Genomic DNA, 10000 nt, shown 5'->3' with positions numbered 1-10000 from the left:
AGTGTGGCAACACCATGAAATGGTGAGAGAGAGAGAGAGAGGGGGGAGAGAGAGAGAGGGGGAGAGGCTTTTGAAAGACAGAGCAGTGTTTATTATTATTATTACAATTATTGTTATTGTATACTGAATGCAGTATTTGTACTGTAAGCTGTATTAAGTATTTGTACGGTTAGTTCTCAAACGTTTTCAAGCCAAGGACCACCCATAATTTATATATATTTAGGACCCCCCAAATTGATATATATTTGCACGCGGACCCCCGTCTGAAAAGCTTATTGTGCTATCGCTCTCAAGAGTTAAATTATTGTTATACATCTGCATTTACTTAATTTACAAGAAGTCTACACAATTAGATAATTGTCAAATATTTTGTATTTTGATCAACTTTGCCTGTTATCTCTCCTAATGGTATACCAACCGGGTACCAACATCAACACCCCCCCCCCCCCCCCCCCCCCCAAAATAATCATATTTGAACTGGGGGCCCGCCGTCCTGACAAGCACTTGGAATTTTACGAGTTGATTGATGCATCACATTTTGTTTGACTCGGTTGCACGGATAAATATTGTGAAAATAGCAGATTTCCAAGCTCACAGCGCCTCGCAATGCGAGACACCTACAGTACATATGGACCCCCCAGCAAAGGTATAGTTACTATAGCATCACAACTATCTTAACAACTTTATCCATCTATATGTTGTCTATCCAAAAAATGCGTCGCATCGTACTGGCCCTGCGAGCTTGTACATCTGCTATTTTTTTTTTACAAATATTTGAAATAAGTTTGGATGTTTTGGGATCATTAATACAATTACAAATATTGGCTTCTGCGCGTCTCTGGCACAAATCATGAGATGGGAGTCTGCGGGCAAATATATATGAATTTGGGAGTCGTTAATTGGCACGAAGAACTTTGAGAACAAAGTAACTAACTGCATTAAAGAGGGGGGAAGAGAGAGAGAGAGAGAGAGAGAGAGAGAGAGAGAGAGAGAGAGAGATAAACCATTATTTCATGTGAGTATCGGTTCAGAGAACAGGAACAATACTGTATGGTTAAGTTTTATAGATGTGCATGTGCACACTCACACACTGAGAGAGAAATAGAGGAGGAAACATGCGTGAATACACACACACACACACAACACACGCACGCACGCTCACAACACACATGGAACACGATGACTCATCGACTGTGTCTGAAAACACTCACTCATTCACTTCTCTCTATGCCCTACTTACTGGTATATAGTTCTATGTAGAGCAGAGCAGTTCCCAAACTGGTAACCATGCGTTGTGAGGCGCTGTGAGCCTTGAAGATCGGCTATTTTCAGAATATTCATCTGTGGGACCGGGGCCAAACTATATACTCAACTCCTACAATTCCTTGCGTGCTTGACAAAGGGAGGTGTCCCCAGTTCAAATATGGCCTGAAAAGTTTGGGAAGCTTATTTGACCTATCTAAATAATTCACTATGTTTCAATTAAATTATATGTTATAGTAACTTTATACAATGCCGATCTAAAAAGCTTTACAACACGTCTCATCGTGACACATCGTGAGCTTGTAGATCGTCTATTTTCGTTGTTTTTGTCAACGGATGAATCTATACAAAGATGAGCGATTCTAATAATTGTGATTTCCTCAAATAATTACAGTCAGGCTGAATGTAATAAGTGTGATCAGTGGTTCTCAAAGTGGTGTCCGGAGACCCCCAAGGACCGCTGGGGGGGGGGTTCCAGGGAGAACCTGGAACTATATACATCAGTTAATAGCGTCGCAATCATTTGAACCACTTTAACCTTTTTTTAACCTTTTATCTCTCTTCCTCTGAATAGCGCGACCGCTTCCCTCTCTACACCAGAACCGAAAGCATATACACAAGATAACCCATAATACGCGCTCAGCCCGCCGACACAGTTAAAGGAACAATCCCCCTGTATATATATACCTTAGGGGTTACACACTTTGTCATTGAATTTCAGATGGGTTAAACGTATATGTGTCACACCGTCACACTGCCTTGTACACCCATGTGTAATACATCTTGCACAATATCTCTGTCTGTTGACGTTCCTCATGTGACTTCTTGAAGCCAGTCTTTCCAAATAGCTCAACTGGTTTTTTACCTTTTGTCTCGATTATCTTGTGCTTATCTTGCCGCTTTACATAGATTGTGCATTACATTCACCCATTCACACACACACACACACACACACACATTCATATACACAGATGGCGGCGGAAACCATGCAAGGAAATCAACCTGCTCTAGGGGTAAACACTCACTGGGCAAACGGCACAAGCTAACAATTCAATCGGCTATAATGAAGATATACTATCACAGCCCTAGTATTGTAGTGGTGGGTTTGGGTTGGACCCGTTCATTGGATGCTCTCTCCTTTCTGAGTCTGCGCTTGTCCTGTGCGGCATGGCGGAGGTCACCATGGTACTTTGCAGCACCCCCCCCCCCCCCCCACACACACACACACACACACACACACACACACGCACGTGCGTGCGCACACACACGCCCAATGTGTTGTTTTTTAGTGAATTGTCTTGTCTTTGAGAAAACAGACGGATTGGTTGATGGTTGGTACTATGTATTGATATTGAAATAGTTACAATTAGCATGTAGTAATTGTTTCTCGTTTGTACTCTGTAATCTCATTTCTACCCGAGTGTTTTCTTTTAAGTCAAATTACAGTTCTTTTACCCGAGTAGGATAGGATAGGATATCTCCAAAACTGCTACTTTTCAGGATTAAAAACTAATTAAAAACAAAAGCAGCAGACAAAGCTCAAAGCTCAAAACGTGCCGTTTCGCACACCTGTTTCACGCTCGCAGATCTGCTGCTTTTGATCCTTTTTGCGTGATGCTGTGTGATCAAGTAGGGCGTTAATGTGTGAAAAAAGAATATATAAAAGTTAAAATACGGAGATAGGAGGTTTCTCCCCAACAGTATAGCGATATTCTAGTGCTCTTTCCACCCCTGCAGTCAATTGTTTCTGTGCGAATAACTTTGATTGGTTCAGGGACAGGTGTGTGAATGAATTTGTTTGGAAAACGGAAACAAGTCCCTCGTGGTTTTAGAAAGCAGACTTTGAGGATAAATTAATTAAACGGAGTACACGGCGCTGGGTTTCACAAGTCGTTCTGGGTTCACTATAGCTTACAATGAAGCATGACTATCTTTCTAGAAACAAAGGAACTGATCATTTAAAGCAGCACTACAATATGTACAACTTCTCCTCTTCTACCCCGGATTTGAACCTGGTTCCCATTGTGACCGCATGCCCTTGCTGACATCGACCCCAGGCAGGGTTCGAACCCACAACCTTCCCCATATGCCTATGAAAGGCATATGCTCTACCCACTGCATGATTAATAATATTCAATATAAAACTTTTGCGCATAAATTCCTGAATGGAACACCTCAAAATGCAAAAAAGAAAAACGACACTTTGCACTTGAAAGGGGTGCTTTTTTTTACTTACATTTTTATTGATTTTTCAAGACAAAAAGACAGAGGAAAACATACAGTACACACAATAACACCACAAACTTTCAGTAAACAGGTGGGTCACGTGGGGCAGAAGGGGGTGCATTTTGGGGCTAGAGAGAGAGAGAGAGAGAGAGAGAGACACACAGAGAGAGAGAGAGACAGAGAGAGAGAGAGAGAGAAGGAAAGACCCACATTGTGGGCGACTGCAACTGTATGAAAATCCATGTTGATGATTCATCATCCACATCAGACAGGACTGACCGTAATGTCAACACTGTGTGTGTGTGTGTGTGTGTGTGGGTGTGTGTGAAACTCTGGGGAATCCTATGGTGGTTGAGTAACGTCCGCTGATTAATAGCTGTGATTTTGGACATGATACTTAAGCATTTGCGCGCACATGCACACACACACACACACACACACACACACACACACACACACACACACACACACACACACACACACACACATATAATTTTATGTGTGTACTGTATACTGTATTTGTGTACACACGTGTGTGTGTGTGTGTGTGTGTGTGTGTGTGTGTGTGTGTGTGTGTGTGTGTGTGTGTGTGTGTGTGTGTGTGTGTGTGTGAGACAGTTGAAATGAACTCAAAAAGAGTGATATGCAAGTGCAGCAAGTATCAGTCAGAACTCAAACATTTCCCCTTTTTCAGAATTTACAGTTTCTGTTCCTATTAACCACTGCTGAGCAAACACACACACACACACACACACACACACACACACACACACACACACACACACACACACACACAGACGTCACACAAAAGTTTGGATGTGTGTGATTGACTTGTTGTCTCTGTAGGCCTTTACGCAAATGTTGTGACTTGATTTATATTATATAAATATGTATGCTTTTGCAGTCAATGTAAAACATGTTTTAGCATGCCGACAAAGCATTTAGAAAATTTACATTGAGAAAGAGAGAGAGACAGAAAGAGAGATATAGACAAAGTGAGAGAGAAACAGAGAGAGAGAGAGAGAGAGAGAGAATTAGACAGAGAGAAAGGGAGACACACACAGACAGAGCGAGAGAGAGAGAGAGAGAGAGAGAGAGAGATATATAGACAAAGTGAGAGAGAGAGAATTAGACGGAGAGAAAGAGAAACACACACAGACAGAGCGAGAGAGAGAGAGCTATGGTCTCTTACAGGAAGTTAATCTAAAACAGTTTGACTGTGCAAATGTCTTGCCAAACAATTGTTAGTGCTTTACCACTACCGGCCTGTGGTCGCCTGACAGTTTCATTTTGCAGCTTAGTCTATCATCTTGTTTATTTACCGTAGCCAATATGGTGTTTGTTTGTGTGCAATCGTATTCACAATATAATCACTGTTGTTGTTGAACTACACTGTATGTGACAGTTTAATGGCCACACAGAGACAGTCCGCTAATGGTGACGATAAAATGTCAGGCAGAGAAACCTTTTATCTCCATATTCTAACTTTTTGTGTTTTTTCCTAAATGATCACAAACGGATCATATAGCGCCACGCGAAAGCATCAAAAGTAGAAGATCTTCACATCAAGCTTGTAGATCTACTGTTTTTAATTTGAGTCCTGAAAAGTGGACATGTGAGGTTTCCACCGGAGAGGCAAAAAGTAAAGTTGTTATAAACAACCTGTGTGTGTGTGTGTGTGTGTGTGTGTGTGTGTGTGTGCGTGTGTGTGTGTGTGTGTGTGTGTGTGTGTGTGTGTGTGTGTGTGTGGGTGCGTGTGTGTGTGTGTGTGTGGGTGCGTGTGGGTGCGTGTGCGTGTGCGTGTGTGTGTGTGCGCGCGTGCACAGTTCCTGTGCTTGAAGAACATCCGTACCTTCCTGGCTGTTTGTCAGGAGAGGTTCAGTCTGAAGAAGAGTGAGCTGTTCGAGGCCTTCGATCTCTTTGATGTCCGAGACTTCGGCAAGGTACACTGTTCATCTCACAGCTCAGCGCCTCCAATCACACTTATATGCTTTCCACTTTATACGTGTAGAGTTTAGCAACAACTAAACAGACAGATCACATGCAGTATACGGCTACTAGTGTATTTATATCATTTTTTTTATGTAAATAAATACTTTTTAACTATTGCGTGCATGGCGTATGATTGCAGCACTGTTACCTACTGGTGTTTTACTCATTGACAAAATGGTTTCATTTTGAAACCCGAGTTAAACACTTTGAGTAGCTTAACCTACCGCAGGTGTGGTAAACTGACCGGGGCTTTTGTCTTACAATTTTTAGGAATGCGTTTAGTGCTTTCATACTATTCCTCGGGCAGTTTGTTCCAAATCTTTATAGTTTCTTGTCTCTGTATACTCTCCTATATCAAAATAAAGCAAACTAGGCATTTTAGTTTTTCAGATGTTTGGCAACAGACTTTCATTTCTTGTTCTGTGTTTCTGTCCTTCCCTTCCCTAAACGAAAGTATAAACCTCAGACATGTCAGAATGCCGGGCGCTACAGCACGTCTGAAAATGGCTGCTGTTCCGGGTTATTGTCGTTCAATAGTTCATACGGAAGCCTAATATTTGGGCATGGCTATGAAATGTTATCTTGCAGTATTTTAGCCATGTGTGCTTAGTATAGACACCTATAGGGGACTCACTCAAGGGCACTTCAACGGTGGTAATTCAAACGGAGTCTATATTGGTCTATAATAATTATGTTATGTTTATAGTGTTTGTGTAGAAATCTGCAAACCAAATAAGCTCCCATTAAATCCTCTGGCGTCTCGCATTTTGTTTTAGTAGAGGTTCGGAGGTTAATGATTGGATAAAAATGGTACCCCGACCTGAAAGTGTGTGTGTGTGTGTGTGTGTGTGTGTGTGTGTGTGTGTGTGTGTGTGTGTGTGTGTGTGTGTGTGTGTGTGTGTGTGTGTGTGTGTGTGTGTGTGTGTGTGTGTGTGTGTGTGTGTGTGTGTGTGTGTGTGTGTGTGTGTGTGTGTGTGTGTGTGTGCGTGTGTGTGTGTGTGTGTGTGTGCGACTGTGCGTGCGTGTTTTGCAGGTAATTGACACCTTGTCCATCCTGTCCCATTCTTCCATCGCGTTACAGAAAAACTTCCAGTAAGTCACATCTGCATCCTTCTGTGTGTTTCTCTACTGTATATCCACTGACTGTTATATCTATTGAAAGATGTATTGTCTTTTATAGTTCTATTTTGTTTGCTCTATATGTTCTTGTGTAATTTTGCAAGCTTCAAGCTTGCAAAATGTTTTCGTTTTTTTTCTTCTTCTTATTGACCTTTGTATGCCTGCATTTTATTGGACTATTCCATTAATCTCTTCAACCCCTTTAGAAGATTATGGGCATGTCTGTCACAAATTAGGCATTTTGGCCCAAAAGAATTGCAGATCTACAAGTTTGCTTTGTGAGAGAGATTTGGTGTTGAGGTGGGAGTAGTATCGAGACTCTATGGAAAGAGTTCAGTTTAAACCTAATGCTACTGCTGTTGTTGTTTACATTATGGGTAATAAGCAAGGTATAATTGACAGCGAGCCGGTCATTGTTGAGAAATAAAACCCAACAGGATGATAAGATCCTGACTCAAAGTTTATTCATGCTTCAGTAGTTTTTTTTGGCAGGTCTTGATGGCATCTTAATGCCTGGTTTACAGCTCCATCCCATGTAATTAGAATATTTTGTAAAAGTTAATTTTCTTCCGTAATATAATTCAAAAAGTGAAACTTTCATATATTCTCAATTCATTGTGCATAAAGTATTTAAAACCTTTTTTTTTTTTTTTTATCTTGATGATTATGGCGTACTGCTCGTGACAATCTAAAAATCCCAATGAATTAGAATATTTTACGAGACCAAAAAAAAAACTAGAACCATCTGAAAAGTATATTAATGTATGCAGTTAATACTTGGTCAAAATATTCCATTTATGGAGCTGCTACTTCGCAGGATGGAGCTGCTGCTTAGCTGTGTGCTGAAAATAGCTGATCTACAAGCTTGTATCGGCTTGTAGATCGGCTAAGACTTTGTCTTAGTCCACTAGTCCCTCCCTAACATTTCTGTCTATTTTCTTTCCCAGTTGTTGACGAATTTGTATATTTAGTCATAGTGTTGGTTATCATAGCTTAGTTTTCATTTAGTTTCCGTCAGTGGAAAAGGGTAGTTGACAAAATGATCACATGTCCCTGTGTTCCCAGGCCTTTCCCATCAGAAGGATGTGCATCAGATGATGACATCTACAGCGGACTGTCCGACCAGATAGAGTAAGGACTGTTCTTTAAGCTTTTTCTTTTTGTCAGGATATAGAATGTTTGAGATGACTTGATGACACGGGACACTTTTCTTTAATCCATTTATTTCTTTACGGGACAGTGCACATTAATGAACATTTTTCAATCAATGAACATGATATCATGTATATATGCAGACTTTTCAGCTATAAACTCATTTCCATCCGTAGTCCACTAGTCCCACATACAAATACAGCAACCACAGCTACATCATGACTAAAACAGAGAGAACATACTGTATAACTGCCTAAAAAGTAGTTTTTACGCCTACTTTCCTTAGTGGGAACACTCTGAGCGCCCCACATCCCATCTAAAATACACCAACACACATCTGATCAATTGAATTGTTCTATTGTCAACGATCTGGATCAGAGCTAGACTTTAAGGTATATTCTGATTCAGAATAGCTGACTTATGATGATGACGATGGCAACATCGACTGACAATAATCATGTTTATGATTGTGCGTGTGTGTGTGTCTGACTGTATACGTTTTCTGTTTTGCGCGTGTCAGTGACACGGTGGATGAAGATGATGACCTGTATGACTGCGTGGAGGATGAGGCGGATGAAGGAGATGAAATATATGAAGACTTGATGAGGCCATCACTGCCGGAGACTGTGAGTGTTCAACACACTGTACACATCGTACTGAACCCAAATAATTGGTACAAAGTTACAGACATCTAAGGGTACATTAGGACCCCCCTCAAGGAACCCTGAGGGTCCCTGGACCCCACTTTTGAGAACCACAGACCAAGCCATCAGGCGCATGCAGATGGCCTGGCATGGGAAGGTTTTTACTGTAACGTGTATTGGTCAGACTCAGATATACGTATCTCGTCCCAATAGTTCACACCAGCCACGCTGTAAAGCAATGTGGCATCTTCCAAGCGGCTACATTGCGTTTGGGACAGTCCTACAATCACAACCACGGGGGAAGAAAAGATGGCAGCTTACCATGGCGTAGCTCTAGTAACGGTGGGAGGGAGGGAGAGAGAGAGAGAGAGAGAGAGAGGGAGAGAGAGGGAGAGAGGGAGAGAGGGAGAGGGAGAGAGGGAGAGGGAGAGAGAGAGAGAGAGGGTAGGAGCTCCCCCAGCAGGAAAGTTCATTTAAAAATAATAATAATAATAATTCCATTTTGCATCTGCATGAGGTATTGTTGAAGTTCATTTTATAGTGTGGATGCTGATATTGTTGGAGTTCTGTGTGGGAGACTCCCTGAAAACTCCACCTCTTCAGACTCTATCTCGCCCTCTAGCACTCATTTTGTTGATTGCATGATTGCATCGGTACATGTTGCCTATTTTGATTGATGCTAATCACGCTATCCAGATGTATGTTGGTTGTTCGCTATATGCTATTTTATTTAGATAGCCTGTTGTTTAGACAGATGACGTGTTTGACATTCACCTGGTGCGCTAGTTGCTTTGCTTAGCACAGATGTATTTACTAACCCTTTTAACGTGACCATTTACCCTGTCATTTGCTGACTATAGGGCTCATGCCATTCACTCTGATCTCCAACACTACTAAATGCTGTAGCTAAATTGTAAACGATGAACGTTGTGTGTTTTGCACAGCAACAAAAGACTGGCGTAAACAAGAGAGACTGCTGCCTGCAGGAGATTAGACAAACTGAGGAGAAATACTTTGAGACACTGGAGTCTATATTACAGGTAAACACACTGATAACTTCTCACATAAACAGTTAAAAAGAATTAGAAACACTGAGGCGGTATTTACAGTTACACGCATACAATAAAATGAAAACACATTCACAAAGTGAGTGAGGCAGTGAGTGAGGCAGTGAAAGTGAAAGACAGAGGTAACAGTAATATCTTCTCCTGTGTGCAGCACTTTATGAAGCCCCTTCAGAAGTTCCTCCTTCCACAGGACATGGAGAGCATCTTCATCAACATAGAGGTATGTGGACACAGAGAGATATACACACATATTATCCTCTCTGTCCGGCGGAAACCAAACCTCATGTCCAAAACTGCTACTTTTCAGGAGTCAAATTCGAAAGCGATTTCGAGCGTGTATATCTGCTACGTTTGGTGCATTTGTGTGACACTGTAGTATGATCAAGTAGGGCATCGATTTACGAAAAAACGTGAAAGGTTATGGACATGAGAGGTTTCTGCCAGCAAAGATGTTAGCGTATAGCTTGTGACGGTAGTGCGTGTGGGTGGTCTGTGTGTGTGTGTGTGTGTAGGAGTTGGACCATCTCCATCGGACCT

At 41.6% G+C, this 10000-nt stretch overlaps 1 protein-coding gene across 2 annotated transcripts in view; it reads left to right on the top strand.

Annotated features, from left to right (window-relative positions):
- The window catches only part of vav1 (vav guanine nucleotide exchange factor 1), a 27857-nt gene that overhangs the window by 4536 nt on the left and 13321 nt on the right, over positions 1-10000 (top strand). For both annotated transcript variants that reach the window (XM_080757744.1, XM_080757745.1), the window contains exons 4-10: positions 5316-5432; positions 6515-6573; positions 7666-7731; positions 8273-8378; positions 9341-9436; positions 9615-9683; positions 9976-10000. The exon at positions 9976-10000 is cut by the window's right edge and continues 79 nt beyond it. In XM_080757744.1, coding sequence (XP_080613870.1) covers positions 5316-5432; positions 6515-6573; positions 7666-7731; positions 8273-8378; positions 9341-9436; positions 9615-9683; positions 9976-10000 — 538 coding nt within the window. The remainder of the gene's footprint in view (positions 1-5315; positions 5433-6514; positions 6574-7665; positions 7732-8272; positions 8379-9340; positions 9437-9614; positions 9684-9975) is intronic.

Source organism: Protomyctophum bolini (assembly GCF_963924005.1).
Source record: "Protomyctophum bolini genome assembly, chromosome: 3".
In the NCBI taxonomy this organism is placed as follows: Eukaryota; Metazoa; Chordata; class Actinopteri; order Myctophiformes; family Myctophidae; genus Protomyctophum; species Protomyctophum bolini.
Note: the sequence above shows the minus strand (reverse complement) of the source record. Positions and strands in the feature narration are given on the sequence as shown.